The sequence below is a fragment of the Odocoileus virginianus genome, chromosome 16 (assembly GCF_023699985.2).
Source record: "Odocoileus virginianus isolate 20LAN1187 ecotype Illinois chromosome 16, Ovbor_1.2, whole genome shotgun sequence".
NCBI classification, from domain to species: domain Eukaryota; kingdom Metazoa; phylum Chordata; class Mammalia; order Artiodactyla; family Cervidae; genus Odocoileus; species Odocoileus virginianus.
In genome coordinates, this window is record NC_069689.1 from 11,431,267 (window position 1) to 11,447,782 (window position 16,516).

At 51.9% G+C, this 16,516-nt stretch overlaps 1 protein-coding gene across 4 annotated transcripts in view; it reads right to left on the reverse strand.

The window, feature by feature from the left end:
- The window catches only part of WDR25 (WD repeat domain 25), a 137,393-nt gene that overhangs the window by 39,430 nt on the left and 81,447 nt on the right, over window positions 1-16,516 (reverse strand). For all 4 annotated transcript variants that reach the window (XM_020913543.2, XM_020913542.2, XM_070477834.1 and 1 more), the window contains exons 3-4: window positions 13,814-13,961; window positions 2,848-2,978 (exon numbers count right to left, since the gene is read on the reverse strand). In XM_020913543.2, coding sequence (XP_020769202.2) covers window positions 2,848-2,978; window positions 13,814-13,961 — 279 coding nt within the window. The remainder of the gene's footprint in view (window positions 1-2,847; window positions 2,979-13,813; window positions 13,962-16,516) is intronic.

Genomic DNA, 16,516 nt, shown 5'->3' on the forward strand with positions numbered 1-16,516 from the left:
AGAGGAGACACTCACTGAAGCGGGAGCGAGAGTGGTCCCCTGAGTCTGGCTGGTGCAAATGGACCGAGCCCTGTGACCCAGCAAGGAGGACAGGCGGTCGGATTGCTGGGGGAAAGGAAGCAAAAACAAGCACTGCGCGGACCCCGTTACCCACGTTATCAGCTTGGGAAAGGGCTGCAAGCGTGCCAATACCAGTCACAGCAACATCTGCTCCTAACTGCTTCTCCCCTGGGTCCTCAGAGCGCATCAGCTGGTGTCTGCCCTGGGACAAAATCCGATATTTTTAACAAAGTCTTAAATCAGATGGCGTCCTTGATGAGCAATTTCTTACGTGATTGGTCTTTGGGGCTAAAAACAGTCAGCGCACCTCCGAGGGACGTGGCCGTCAGCAGGGGCTGGGTGACCAGGAGGCCCGGCTTCAAACGGCATGACTAAGAGTTTCCAGCTCCAACAGCACTTCCCAGTATTTTCTTTCATTCATCATGTATTTATAGCCCAAATATGAGTGTTCCAGTGCTTTTATAAGTCCACGTGTCCACTTCTTTATGGGTAGCTTTTCTCTCTTTTCCAAATATTTTTGTTTAAAAAAAAATAGTCTCTTTGTAAAAGAAGAAAATGTGTGTTTTTTCTTTAAAAAAAAAGAGTACATCTCTCTATGTCTAATTCTCTCCCCCACCCACCCCTACCTCCCCCGTGTGAGGCACAATCCTTTAAGCTAGACACATATGGATGGAACATCCTGTCCTCTTGAAGGAAACTGTTTCTGGTTTTAGGTTCTCCTCAAAACACCAGCATCCCCCCTCCACAGCCTGGTGGGAGCGCAGCTTCCTGCAGCGGCTGATCTGAAGCACCAGCCTGCCTTCTGAATCCAGCACTGGAGACCTCACGCCACCACCTTCCATCCCAGCCGTTTGGAAAGGCCTCTGCTCAGCGCAGACCCTCGGGGGCCGCTATACCTGCCAGGACGGGGATGCCTTTAGGCAGCAGTTTCAGCACTGCAGGTGCAGCAGGCTAGCGCCCTTCAGCATGGGACCGACTCCCCAGGATCCCAGCTGGAGGACGACAGTCTCTGACAGTCCGCACCCTCTTCTCTTAAGGTCAGGATCAATGCCGGTTTCATCATAAATGACCCTGTAGCATTTGAGAGACTGGGTGCCTCCTTCAGACCAGGGGCATTGCTTCTCAGGGCTTGAAAACAGACATGCTGAAACCACTGGCTCCCCAGAGGCAGGAGCACTTAGGTTCTTCCTCACTGCCCCTCCCTGAGTCCTTCCTCAGTCTTGATCCTGGCCCCGCTGCTCACAAACCTCCCATGCCTCCCCACTGCTGACCCGAATCCAGACGCACAGCATTAAAAGTCTCTCTGCCTGCCTGTCCCACTGCCTGGGGCCCATTCCCAGCCAAGTCGAGCAGGTCACTGGCTCTGTCCGCACCTTGCATTCCCCACAGTCTGCATGGTCGCCCTCTGCCTCCAGCTGTTCATTCAGTCAACCAAGATCTGCTGCGTGCCTTCCACGTGCCAGGCACTGGCCTAGAAGCTAGAAGTCAGCGGCAAACAAAACAGACAAAACCCTTTCCCTGGAAGAGCTTACATTCAAAGAGAGGGAGACAGACAAATAGACACATACAGCCATAGTGCGCTGGATGATGATAAATGATATAGAGAGAAATGAGGTGCGGGGGGGACTAGCAAACGCCAGGGCTGGCCGGCACCTGGTCCAGGAAGGTCCTCCTGCAGAGGCGGCATTTGAGCAGGACCCTGGACGAGGGAGGGTGGGGACCTCTCCATAGAAAACCGGGAGGGGCGCACTGCAGGCAGAAAGAGCAAACGTGCAAAGGTCCTGAGGCAGGAATGTGGGACCAGAGCTGCAGAGGAGGGGCTGACGGGAGATTATGAGGCCTGTGGGCCACTGCAGGGACACAGCTTTAACTGCGAGGGAGACCTGAGCCTGGACGGTGCTGACCGGAAGAGTGACACATCTGACTTTCGCTGTCACGGGCCACCCTGGCTGCCGTGTTGAGAACAAACTGTAAGGGGCCGGGGCTGGGGCTGGTGCGGGTGGGGTGGTGTTGCTGGGAAGACATTTATCAGAGAGGCAAGCGCTGCCACTACCCAAGCGGGAGGCAAGGGCGGCTTAAAACCAGAGTTACAAGCGGATCTGCTGATGGTTTGGGTGTCAGGGAATGAGAGCAGGAGCAGAGAGCGTGATGATTCCGATGGGTTTGGCCTGAGTGACCGGAAGGATGGAGATGCCATGTCTTAAGTGAGGGAAGCAACGGGAGCAGCAGGTTGTGGTAACGGATGGGACTGAACAATCGCTTCTCCATGGGACCAATGGGAACTAGCCTTTAAGCCCCGAAGGCAACAGTCTCCTCTGTGAAGCCGTCCTTGCGCCGAGCTAAAATCTCACCCTCTCTGAATGCTGGCCCCACCTCAAGCCCCTCCCCTCACGCACACACATACACACACACGTGCACACACAGAGAACACTCCTCCAAACCACTGATTTGGATCCACATATTACTCAAGGGAGTAATCCACATACTCCCTTGAGTAATATCTGGATGATTCACTTTCTAACATCCAGAAGCATCTGCACACAGTAGGTGCTCCACAAATACTTTTAGCAACATGCTTTCAGAGAACTGCACCTACGATGCTTTAATATCTAATGACTCAAGACTGTTCTTTCAAAACATCTAAAAATTATGCTTCGCGCTGATTAAATATTAAGTGGTAATTATTCCATCTCGAGGGTCCTATATATAGATGCTGACCCGCCCCCAATCATTCAAATTGTCAAGGAAGCTCTCCTGGAAAGGCCAAGTGAGGAAGGTGGGTGTTACCTTGCTGGTCCTTATGTCCCAAGCTTTCATTTCAGAGCTGAAGCCGCCACATACAAAAACACTGTGGTCTCTTGGATGGAACTTCAAGGTAGTGATCCTAAAGTCACTTTGGCCACTGAATAGCTGGGTTCCTACAACACGCAAGAAGAAGAGAGTATTAGAAAAGACTCAGATCACAAACTAAATATCTTAAAACTAAGATGCCACCTGGTATGGAGCCACAGAACACAGCCCCCTGGGCCCAGGCGGCCAGTGAAGAACTTCTGGAAACACAGCAAGGACAGCATCTGCCCTCACTCTCAGGCTACCTGAGATCCTCTATTAGCTCAACCCCATCCCACCCTCACCCGCTGGGATAAGCAATATGCCTGAATCCATGAACATCACCTTTTAGGTGCTTAGTAAATACCATGCACATCAACCCAGTTAAAGCACATGACAACTCTAAACCCACTTTGCAGTTTGAAGAAAGCAAGCCTCAGGAAGATTGAATAACATCTCCAAAGCTATACAATAATACCATAGATTACTAATCTGGCAGTCTAAAAACCAAGAGCAGGATGCCACAAAGTGATTCTTCTTAGGATCGGCACCTGACAATCACACCCTTATGGCTTGCAATAGGATGGGGGGAGGGTGGGGTTTGATGTAGAGCGTGGCAGGTGGGGTGCCATCAGACCCTGAGTGGTCAATGAGAGTGTGACATCACAGTGACTCAGGCCACAGGTTGGAGGAAAGAGATGCGGACCACCTCTTCTATCCGCCATGATACTGCGATCAAGCGCTCCTAGGCATTGTGCAAATATCTGCCTGTATGCACGTAACTCTGCTGTGGAAAATATCTTCTTTATCACTGAGATCTCTTAGAGGTAAGCCATAAAAATGCCAGAATGGTCCATCATTTAGAACGGGTCAGACTTGGGGCACATGGGGAGCTGAGCCCACGTTGTGCTGAGCCCAGGTATGTTAGCCTCCAAAGCCAGCGTGCCTTCCTTTCACAGTGCCACAGCCCAGGAGGGGCATCCTTGACCGCCTTTGGCCCTTGAAAACCCTCCCCTGGACTGAGATGGTGGGCAGTTAGGGACCTAAGAAGCCAGAAGCCAGTGCCCTGCCAAAATCTCAAGCATAGTCTCACAGGAACTCAGGAAGTGTACTGGGCCCACAGATTCAGAAAGCACTTCCGGAAGGCTGCCTGGCTTTGCGTTCAGGACCCACACTTAATTAAACGCTCTACCAGCTCACCAGGTAAGGAGATGAAAGTCATCAACTGGTGCTCTTTAGAGTTACAGCAGAAGTCTTGATGAATCCAATTTGCCTAGATCCTTGGCGTCCAACCTTGTCTGACAGTACAGGAGATGCCCTTAGGCATATAATGCCAACACGGGTATATTTATTTAATAAACAGTGACACGGTGTGCTACTGTACCAATGTATTATGAACATCAAAACAATTACCAAAAAAAAAGATGATTTTGAGACAAGGATAAAAGAATAAAATAACCCATATTTTAAAACACACTTTAATATGCCATTTACTAAGAGTACCAACAAACCTCTTGGAAATTATTGCACCAAATGAGTTATGATATTTTTAGGAAGAGCAGCAGGACTGGACTTACTTCCATTTTTGTAATGTAGGGACCTTTCATTGACTCGGGGACTTGACGGCAGTTCAGTTACAGCCTCAGTTTAGACACTGAAGTCTGTCAGAGCCCCAGAAGCCTCCTTCCAGAGATTCGAGGAACCAGAATGGAAGACATTTGCCACTGGAAACAGGAGAGGCATTTCCCACTTTCTTCTACCACTGATGCAAAGGATTTTATGAACATTTTGCTAATAAAGCTCCATTTCCCCTAATGCCAAATAATGGCTCCTGCAACTAATCTTTAACAACCCAATTCACAATCCACTGAAATTTTCATTTACAGGATTCTACAGACTAGAAAAACACTGTTCCTGGGTTAAGAGTGTAAAAATCAAAGTTTTTAATAGGTGATACATTCACATCATTTGGGGCAACAAAAATTACAGAATATTAAAAAAGATTTTAAAACATGTTTTCAAAATGTCCTCTCCATGGTACAGATTTCTTGGAAAAAGGCTACTCTCTTGCTCTTTGTTAAAATATCACCTTTACCTTGATGGATGATTAAGCATGTTGATTTTTTTTTTTCAAATATCTTCTAAGGGCCTAGAGTTGGCAGTCACTTGTCATCAGAGGAAATTTTGGAAACACTTGACTTTTTGTAAATGAAGACTCTGTGCCTCTTTAAGCTCAATAAGCCCCTCCACTATTTTGCTACAAAATTCAATGCGTAAAGATTTCCGTGGTCATCGCGTGTCACCGCAACATGCTGTCAAGAGCTGGTCAGTTGGGATCGAACTGCTGATTACGGTAAAGGGACCATAACCAGCAGCCTCGATGTCCAACCCGAGGAGAGCAGTTAAGGCAAATAAGGTTCTCTGCCTGGTGCCACGTTGAAAAGCCATTTACAACTGGGACTATAAATAGCACTGTGGCAAGAAAGACAATGCTGGATACTTGTTCTTGAGTTACAGGACTATTAAAGAAGGACAGATGTGAGCAAAGATGGGAAGACATGATTCGCCCAAGGAAATGCGTAGTTTGAGGGGTAGTAAGATAACTTCTTAAATTATACTAATATTGCTGTCATAATACTGCTTTTCTAATAAATAACTCCCCTACGAAGCATCAGGAAGATGAGCAGACTTTTGTTCTGGGTGCTGTGCCCCTTTCATTAGCTCAAAAGACAAGCAACTCTCTCAAGTTAACCAAAAAAATTGCTTCCCAGGGAATCAATCTCATTGGAAACCTGGTACTTCTTGTTCTGACTCTTTCTTTTCCTTTCCTGAAACCTGTCTGGAACCCAAACTATTCCTCACCTTTCTGCCACAGTTGAAACCAAGTCAGAAAACCACGGTCAGAAACCAAGGGTGGGACTTACCTGGTGGTCCAGGGACAAAGACTTCACAGCCCCAATGCAGGTGGCCCAGTTCAATCCCACATTCTGCAACTAAGAGCCTGCATGCCACAAGTCAAGATCCCACGTGCCGCCAGGAAGACTGAAAGATCCCACATGCCACAACTAAGAGCCCGTGCAGCCAAGTAAACAAATATTTTAAAAGAAGATGAAAGAAAGAAACCCAGCATTTAAGAGCCCAGTTAGCAAGCTCCCCTCCCAGGAAGGATGGAGCAGTGGCTGCCTGCCTGTGCACCCCAGAGATGGGCTTTGCGCCTGCAGTGCTGGCCTCAGGAGCCTCAGTCCAGACAAGGGGCTGGGGGACCCCCATGGGGGCTCAGGGGGAAGGCAATCATCACGTTCCCTTGACGGAAAAGAAGCGTACAGGTGCCGCTGCAGCGCTCCCCAACCTGAGAAGGCCCAGCAGGCCACAAGTCTTCTCTTCAGACAGAAAAAACTGCACCTAATGCCGACTTCTTGCTCATTTGCAATTCACTGCCAACCCTTAACTCCACAAGGAAAAACAAACTATCTGCCTGGAGGAAAAAAAAATCCTCCCTGTTTCTTGGACCATATCATATAACCATATGCTTATTTCAGGAAAGGCAGTGAATTAGCCATGTTTTTTTCAAAAAGTGTAGTGATACAGTCTTGCCAGCAATAGGGGGGAAAAAAAGAGGAGAGGAAAAGGGAAAGTCGAGCAGCTAAAAGGTAATGACTAAACATTTTTGCCGAAAAAAAATGTATTTCTGACTATGTTATTCATCCTCCATTCCCTAAAGAGACTGAGAGAGAATCTATGTCTTTTAAGTACTAAAATTTTCCAGTTAGAAGACAAGCCATAATTTATATCTTTTTTCCTACTTTTAATTGTAATAACTCGGGCTCTGCTGTATTTTCTTTGTTAAAAGGGACCAAAACTAAAAAAATGTTTCCATTTTTTAATCAGCTTCAGTTCAGTTCAGTTCAGTCGCTCAGTTGTGTCCAACTCTTTGCGACCCCATGAATCGCAGCACGCCAGGCCTCCCTGTCCATCACCAAATCCCGGAATCTACTCAAACTCATGTCCATTGAGTCGGTGATGCCATCCAGCCATCTCATCTTCTGTCATCCCCTTCTCCTCCTGCCCCCAATCCCTCCCAGAATCAGGTTCTTTTCCAATGAGTCAACTCTTCACATGAGGTGGCCAAAGTTAATAAGCTCACAGATCCCTAATTTTCAAGAGGTACAACCTAAAGAGGTCTGGGGAGAAATTGTAACTCAATCAGGACCCCAGCGACCTGTGCAGAGCGAGAGGTGATGCCTCGGAGGGGTTGAGGGTCACACAGACCCAGGTCTCATCCCAGCTCTGTCACTTTCAGGAGTGCGACCCTGGGCAGGCCCCTTCTCTGGGGGGTCACACGCCCTCAAACACGCACGTCTGTCGGGAGGGCAGTAAGCAGCGTGGTATGGAGAGGATTCTAGAAGGCCCAGCAGACAGCAAACAACAAAGGGAAATTCTTACGGTTTGAAGACAACTAAGCCTCAAATTATTGAATTCATCCTCAGCTAAACTGAAAGCTAAAACCAAGGGATATGAGTTTTCAACAGCAGGAGACTTGAGAGATTATTGACTTAAGTTTTTGTTCTAAGGCTATGAGACTATGATGCCCCAGGCTGGCCTGTACATTTTGTTAAAGAGATATGGACAAGGCTGGCAAATATTTATCAGACACTGTCTTGAAGGTGATAGCCACGATGCAAGCGGAGGGCCTTGCCTGTCACCTGTGTTCCTGCTCTGAAACTTCTCAGAAACGGAGCTGCGTGTTCATCACATCCCCTCCCCGGCCATGAGACTCTGAGCACAATGCTTGGTTGTATATAACCTCTAACTGTGAAACGCGTCCAACTTGTTTACGTGTTTGTTATGGAAAATTCCACTTATTCGCTGTACGCTGCTTATAAGAAACTGAGTTTTAAAATATTTAATCCACTAACACTGACATTATTGATCTTGTTCTAATGAACTCGACCGGTATAAGCACTGTTCAGACCCTCTTGGAGTTAGGAAAAATCACTTCTTTTCCTCCATGAATCGATAATAATACAAATAAACTATAAATCGCCGTTAAAGCAAAAACATGTTGCAAACAGAATGCAGAAATGCAATTTGTTCTCTCGACACTCCTGTTGCCGCCAGCGCGCCGTCACCAATACAGCTGTGACAAGGCAGCTGGTCACGCGGGCCAAGCTCCTCCTCAGGGAGCCCCCCTCCCCCTTTCTCAGACAGAGACCCTGAGCTCCCCGAGGTGCCCACCCGCGTGCTGGGCAACACTAACGCCGGCCACATGGGGCCCTTTCGTCATGAGGGCTCCAGGGCCCTTTGGGGGCCTCTCCAGCGCCGCAGTAGGTCTGCGTCCCGGCCCGGATCCTGGCACATAACAACTCAGGGGAAACCCAAGTCTGGGTCCCAAAGAGACTGCAGGAAGTTCAGGCCCTCCTCCCAGGGGAGAGGGCCCCTGCCTAGAGCGTGCACGGGTCCCTCCACGGCTCTGCGTGGACCTGTTTCACAGCGGGATGCACCGAGGACAGAGGGGATGCCACACAAGTCGGTCACGCTGGGACAGAGGCTGGACCCAAGTGACCCCGGCGCCCGGCCGGCTGCACCCCGCCTCGCCCGCCCACAGGCGCGCCGTGACCTTTCCTTTTCCTGGGCTCTGCATGCACATCGCGGGCTGGGGAGCGGGCCGCCGAGACGTTGACAAGGGATTGGCTGCGGCTGCCGGCTGCGGGTGATGGAGCTTGTGTTCCCAGGCAGGCGGCATATGACTCATTCCGCTAAAATCAATATCATTACACTCATCCTCTGGGAAGTATTCAGCCAGCTGTAAATTTAACCATCCTGACTCGAAGTTAACGAGAACAGGAGCTTGCTAACTTTCAGATCAAACTCTGAGGATCAGAAACAAGGGCCTCCTTGGCACGCCGGGTTGAGTCCTGGGGAGGGGCCCGGGCCAGAGTCAGACAGGCCCGTGTCTGCACACTATCCCCACGGATAAGCTGGCGGCCCCTGGATCAGCCGGCAAGCCTCTCAGATCTGTGGGCTCCCGGTACATGGGATCAGGATGACAGATCTGACCTTCAGAGGCTGTTCTGAGAATTAGAGACAATGCAGGTGAGACAGAGAGCCTCAGACAAATGACAGGCCTGCCGACAGTAGCGGCAGCAGCAGTCGCAGTAGCGACAGAAGAAACGGCAGTGGCTGCAGAAATTTCTCTGACATCAAGCTTGGCCACTGCATTTCATTAACTGGGCAGGGCTGAATTTTCCAAACTTTTTTTTTTAATAGTTCTCCACTTGCAAAAATGAAAGGGTCCGTCCCAAAGGCATAACTTAAGTTGGTTTTCTGGGACCCGGAGGTCACCGGCGGGACATGAACAAGCCGTGACCGTGTTTAGGCCCCGGGGTCAGTCAGCGGAGGTCGTCCTACCTGCGAAGGGAGCCAAACTGCAGGGCAATTGCAATTAAACACACACAGAGATAAAAGCACCACCACTGTGCAACAGCGGTCATGAATGAACTAGGACCGTTGATTAAAAACCACCTTTGCTTTATCCAGAGGGCTGGCAGGAGCTTAACTAGCGGATGACAAGATGGACGTCTGTGGAAGCGGGGAGGGGCCCCAGAGGCACATTCCAAGTGTGAGCCACGGGGCTGGCGGGGGCCTACTCTAGCATCCGATTTCATATATATCCACAGCTAGGGTCAGCTTCTCACCCCAAAGCTGTGTGGAAAGAGGGGGAGAAATCAAGGTTGGGACTGCAGAGAGATACTCCTGAGAGCAGAAGAGAAGAGCATGGGTGGCAACAGGGACCGAGGCCTAGATCGAGGGGGCGCAGCCTCCGTGTCTGGATCTAGGACCAAAGGAGTGATGACACAAACGTGCCCGCATCCTCGGGAGCGCCGTACCCATGCCCACTGGCAGCAGGCCTTCCTGCTCTCCACGGGCGCAGGGGGGAACGCTTAACCAGGCCCGTCTGAGATGCTCTAGAAAACAGTCGAGGTGCTGAAAAGCCCGGGACTAGAGACACCCAGGCCCCTCAGGGAGGCGCTGCTTTGCAGGCTGTGGCCCCCCAAGCAGCCTCCCTGTGGGCCCCATCTCCAGAGCCAGGCGAGCCCCTGACACTCTCCTCAGGCCTTTTAGTTTGGAGGCTTCTCACCCCTTCCTCTGCCAAGTGTTCTAAAATCATCAGGGCAAACTGACTCACACACGGGGTCGAGGGCCATGCTAGGAAGCTGGCTCAGGGCTCCTGTGGAGGCTCCCGGAACTGAACCACCAAAGCTGCCCCATCCGGAGAAATCGTCCAGCAGCTGGGTCGGATGCTCGGAGAACCAGGCCGCCGTTGCCCACCTTCTGCACGCCTCGCAGGGCAGGGACGGAGTGGGTGCAGGAGCCGCTTTGGTGAGTGCCCTCCGTGCACGCGAGCTCAGCTGCGCCCCTCAACAAGCCCACCCTCCGGGCACTGCTACCCAGTTCACAGACGCAGAAAGAGGGCTCAAGGACCCTCCCCCAAGGGCACCCAGCTTGCACCCCATCCAAGCTCCTTCTGTCCCACCGTGCTGCCTCCAGTATCCGGGAGCCGGGGCCAGGTGGCACTGCCCGGATGCCCCGGACAGGCTGGTCACGCATCAGGAGAGCTGGCCGGGCACCGGAAGGAAAACAAGGGGCCCTGACCACCCAGCGCCCTGGGAGCTCCAGGGAAAGCACCACCTCTTTTGCAGCCAACAAATGCACGCAAAGTCCGAGGCCTCACCAGCCAGGCTGGGGGGCTGGAATCTGCAAGAAACCAGCGCTACTTAGAACTGAACAAGCACAAGCTCGCCAGGGGCTTCCGAGGAGACAGGCTGACTTGGTATGCCGGACGCTGACTCATAAAATGGGAGACACTTGCGCCCGGGCAGAGTCGACCAGCGCTCCCCAAGGCCACCTCAGCCAAATGCACCAGAGATATTTTGTTAGGAAGATTACAGACTGAAATGACAGCACCAAAAATAATTAATCTGTGAGCAGATTTTATTTAAGTGTTGATTCATGGTTGTTCTATAAGCCAACAGCCCGTCAGAACTATAAATTAACGAGATAAAATGTGGTTGGCCCTCCATATTTCAGGCCGGGTATTGACGTTTCAGAATCCACAGATTTTTAACTGTATTGATTGAGGACACCAGGATAAATGGCCTTGGCGCCAAATTCCCATTAGCGACAATGGGCACCAAGTGACTAATTCCCAGAGCGCGGTGGTGAGAACGCCCTGCGTTGCCTTCTCCTGGCAGGAAGTTCTAATTAGATTGAAATGAAAAAGCCAAATCACCAAGGGCGGAAAGAGGCAGATCAAGTGAAAAGGAAGATCAGACTTGGTGGCGAGAAAGGACAAGAGAAGTCAAATGAGGTCGCGAGCCACGGGGACTGCTCACGGAGAGCATCCCTGCACGCGCTGGGCCAGGGCACGTGGAGCCCCCAGCCCACCCCACCGCCCCCCTGAACCCAGTCCTGCCCGGCCAGCGCCAGCTTCAGCTCAGCCTCGTCCACACACCCGCTGAGCAGCTGCTCCAGCCGGTCCTGGCCAAGCAACGGAGACCCAGAGACCACCAGGACAGCCCCTCCCCAACCCCCATCTCAGGGAGCTCCCACTCTAACCAGGGGGCACAGACCCAGAAACCACAACCCCTCAAAAGGAGAGGCCCCGTCCAGGGGCTAGAGGGCTTCCCCAAGGGGAGAGTCAAACCCCTGGGCCCAACCTGCCCCCCTCAAGGAACAAAGCTCGTGCATCCTGCTCACTGAAGCGGCCCCAGCACCAGGTCCTCTACACAGCTGGTGCTCAATAAGTAACAGCTGAATGAATGAAAGGAGGCCTTCAACAGGCGAATCAGGTGGTGAGCCCATTCCCAGCAGAGGGGTGCAGAGGAAAGTGCCCCCTCACCACCCTAAGTGGACAGCAAGGCCCGGGGTGGGGTGGGGTGGGGCCAGACCTCCCCCGTCCCACCCCATACACCACAGCTGGAGGAGCAGACCGCGTTCCCTCCAGCAAGTTCCAGCACAGACCGGGCAGGGCAGGCACATTCCCCTCCTGCGGCTCCCACCCTGCCAAGGGTCACATCCACCACCAGGGAGACCTGCCATGACTCCCTTCTGCTCCAAACTCAGCAGCGGTCCGCTACTGCCACCTGCTGTGGCAGCCCCTAACGCGGCAGGCAGGACTCCCGGAAGGCCTGAACACGTCCGAACCCCCCACACTCGCTCACACACACACTCACACCCAGAGACCATGGCAGGGCCTGTTTAACATCTGTTGATTGAGGAGATAGATCATGACAAAGGGCCGCCGGGAATCCACTAATGTTATCAAACCAACTTGTATTTGATTAACCCAACAGCACCACCTGCATGTGACACTCATCCCATCGCCACTCTTGCGCGGGTGACTGAGTGGGTGCTCGGTGACGCTGGTCTGCGGAGCAGTGTGTGCGGAAGGCACGCCCCATGGGCTAGGAAGCGTGTGGAACCGGAGCTCCCGTTCCTGCACCCCCCGACTCACCTCTCCCAGCTCCCTGCACCCCACACACCACATGGTTCGAGCTCCTATGATGGGTCCATCCTCATTCCATCCTCTGAGAACCAACTTTCCTCCTCCTCCTCACCAGCCCCTCTCCATCCTGACTCTCTGGCTCCCCTATTCCTGCATCAGCTTGGGCCCTGCTTCCTCCAGGAAGCCTTTCTTGATCTTCTAGGCTACATGCGCTTGCAGTTCCTACATCTCAACTCTGCATTGTTCTCTGGGACTTTCTGCACATCTGTCTCCCCCAGCAGATGGGAGCTTCTCCAGGGTAGATCCTGGGGCTTGTTCACCTCTGTGTCTCCAATACTAAGCACGGCGTCCTGGACCCACGGGCAACACAGTGTAGCAGTCAGGCCACCCACCAGCCTCGGAGCCTGGCAGACCTGTCATCATCCTGGCTCGGCCACTGCCTGGATGTGCCTCTGGGCCTGCCTGACAAAGGGGACTCTGGGGGCACCAGTCTCAAGGGGTGAGTGGGGCCTCACCCCGAATGGAAGGCTACAGAAGACCCGGCACACAGTAGGTACTTGGTGACAGTACCTTCTGCTGTCGTTGATGCAACGGTCACCAGCACCCAGCGGCACCAGACTCCCAGAGCCGCAGGTCCCTCTCGGCCCAGACAGGCTCCCAGAAAGGTCACAGTCTGAGGGGTGCACACACCCAGCACAGTGGAATGGGCATGGGGTCTGCAGTGGCACAGGTGTTGCTCCAAACCCCACCTTCCATGCACCCCCAGGATGCCCCGAGCCAGTCCCTCGCCCGCCGCCCAGGAAAGCTGGCGAGTGGAAAAGCTCCCTCACTAACTTCTCTCTCCTTCTTGTCCCACTTGTCAAGCACCCCTGGAGGACCCAGCCAGCACGAATCCATCTCAACCAGAGGCTGTGCAGGACAGGCATGGAAGCAGAACTCGTTCGCAGACAGACTTCCCTTATGAGCTGGAATCGTTCCTTACAGCCTTTCAACGGTAATGAATTGACAGAATTCTAAACTGATTCCAACCAAAGGACACTGTGATAAAGCTAAATCTATTTCAGTACAAATTGCATGTCAGAAGTTGATTAAAAAGCCACCTCTTTATCCAGCCCTGCAGCTTGGGGCTGAAACAACCTTGGGGCTCTGTCCTCCAGGCGAGTTGGCCGAGGCCCACCGTGAACCTCTCTGTGGCGAGGCTCCGTTTCAGCCAAATGGCCTGGAAACACACTCACTGAGCTGCGTCTCCCTTGATCCCAGGTGCCCCAGCCCTGAAAATGTCTGCAGCTGTGGCCGCAGGATTCCCTCCCCAACACCCCAACCTGGCCGGGAGAAGCCCCCCCCAAGAGAGAACAATGGCTCAGCTGCCAGCTCGGAGGAGGGGGGCACGCCTTGGGGGAAGGATACAGAGAAACACACCTGTTTCGAGGTCTGTGAGGTGCAGGGCGAAGTCGAAACCGCCGCTGAGGATGCGCCGGCCGCAGGGGGACCACCGGGCAGCCCGCACCGCCTCACTGTGCAGGGAGTAGGTCTGCAAACAGCTCCCCGAGTCCACGGCGTTCCACACCTATGAGGCAAACACAGCGCCAGATATCATGAACAGGACCCCAACCTCAGAGGCTCAGCTGGGCCCCTCTGCACGGGGGGAAAACGCTCCCGCAGTGGAACAAGACTCCCGATATTTGACCATCCAAACAGTATCTAGATGTGACATTCTCTTGGTGGAAATATAATAAGGCCTTGGGACTGGCAAGTCACGAGGGAGCCGTTCCCAAAATTTTTTCTGGGGTTAATGGAGCCCTCAAGAAAACAGCCGGTCCCATGTCCTGCCACGCACCTGCCCAGCCCTTCATACCTGCTTCACACCTGCTCACCACCAGAAAGTTCCAGCCCAGTCTTGCCTGTACCTCTGACATCTGTCCTCTGAGACAGGACTTTCTGAGCCCCACAGTGGACATGGCAGCAGGCCAGGCCATCTGCATAGGTCCTGCTTTAAGACTGAGATTCAAACTAGAGCCTGCCACACTGGTGCCTGCAACCAGGCCAGGAGCAGACACCTGCCCGAGGGGCACACTGTCCTTTATTCTGGGAGAGAAAGTACCATCCCTCACTGGCCCCCTGCTCTCCATGGAAAGTGATGCTCATGGCAGAAAGCCCTGTGTACACTTAATGACCTCTGAAATGTGTTTTTAAGCCCTCAAGTGCAGAACTGAACATTCCGAGAGCAGGGACCATTCGGGCGTGAAAGAGCTGCATTTGGCTTCCCACCAGCTCTTGCAGCAAACTCCGCCAACCACCATGAGCCCCTGGGGAAAGGCTAGCAAGCAAGGAGCCTGAGCCAGCTAGCCCAAGGCCTGACACAGGCAGGTGCTTGACAGTACAAGCGTCCACCATCCCTGGTGTCACCCCAGGAAGAAAGGGACACTCTCACCGGCGCTCCGAGCTGAGTCAGAGGAGGGAACACAAGAGCGGGAAGGCACCTGCTATGCCTCTCATGTGACGCTGCTGCTCACAGGTCATGCGACTTGGCCAAGAAGCTTGGCCTCTCCTGGCCTCAGTCTCCACCTCCATATAATGGGGGTAAGCAGGGCCCCACCCCCGGGCAGCAGCGGTGGGAAACGAGAGAGGGCTGGGCACGCCACACTATGCCTGGCGCCCAGCAGGCGCTGCGGTGCTGGAGGCTGTGCTTTCTTGAGGCGTGTAGAGCATGTGGTTTTTAACAGCAGGAGTCCCTGACCCTCTCTTATTTCCTTAATAAGAGTAAACCCAAAGCATGCCCACGCGCATCCACAAACTGGATGTGAGCAATAACCTCCCCTGTCAAGATGAGAAAATTCACCCTGTCACATCCTGAAGGTTCTCAAAATGCGCACGATCAGAGTTCTGAAAGCGCGTTATTTCCTGGGCATATGTAAATGTCTAAGATTAAGAAAACAAGAGGTCGACAGTGGCCTTCAAAGGATGTTAAGAGAGCTCAGTTCCTTTCTTCCTTGTGAGGGGTCAACAGCTGGGGTTTCAGACTGAAAAGCAAAAACCAGCAGCATTTACATTTAGAAATATGAACAGAAATAACAGAGGAGGCAGCCAGAAGACTTCAAAGTGAAGTGGGAATTCATGGTGGAAAGGCAGAGCACAGGAAACTGCTGTTTTTCCAAAACTATGTACAAGTATGACTTGAAAAGAAAAAATAAAGTAAAATTAATGAACTAGATCTACAGGGTTATAATCTTGAATACATAAGACAACACACACTGCTGCATATATGCAGTATGATGTCATCTAAGCTTTAAAAGCACATAAAAACACCACCTCACTTCCATCAGAATGGCTTCTATTATTTTTAAAAAAAAGGAGAAGAAGGTAAGTTGGCAAAGATGTGGAGAAATCACAACCTTTGTACACTGTTAGTGGAAATGCAAAATGGTCCGGCCACTACAGGAAAAAAGTATAGCAAGACCTCAAAAAATTAAACATAGAATTATAATATGAACCAGCAATTCCACTTGTGTACATAGGCTCAAAAAAGTAAATCCACGGTCTCAAAGACATATTTGCACCCCAATGTTCGTAACTGTTGATAGATGGGGCTGTGTTCCCTCCCTGTAGTTTGGCCTGAGGCCAAACCATGGTAGGGGTAGTGGCAGTAATGGTGACCTCCTTCAAAAGGGCTAACGCCAAAACTGTTGTATTCAGTGCTCCTGACCCCAGAGCAGCCACTCAACCCACACCTCCACCGGAGACTCACACAGGCAAGTCTGATTCAGTCTCTTGTGGGGTTACCACTCCTTTCTCCTGGGTCCTGGTACACACAAGGTTTTGTTTATGCCCTCCAAGAGGCTGTTTCCCCAGTCCTGTGGAAGTTCTGTAATCAAATCCCACTAGCCTTCAAAGTCAAATTCCCTGGGGGTCCTCAGTCCCTTTGCCAGATCCCTACGTTGGGAAATCTACTGTGGGCCCTAGAACTTTCACAATAGTGACAAAAATCACCGCAGATGGTGACTGCAGCCATGAATTAGAAGACGCTTGCTCCTTGGAAGAAAACTTACGCCCTAACCTAGACAGCATGTTAAAAAGCAGAGACATACTTTTGCCAATGAATGTCCGTCTACTCAAAGCTATGGT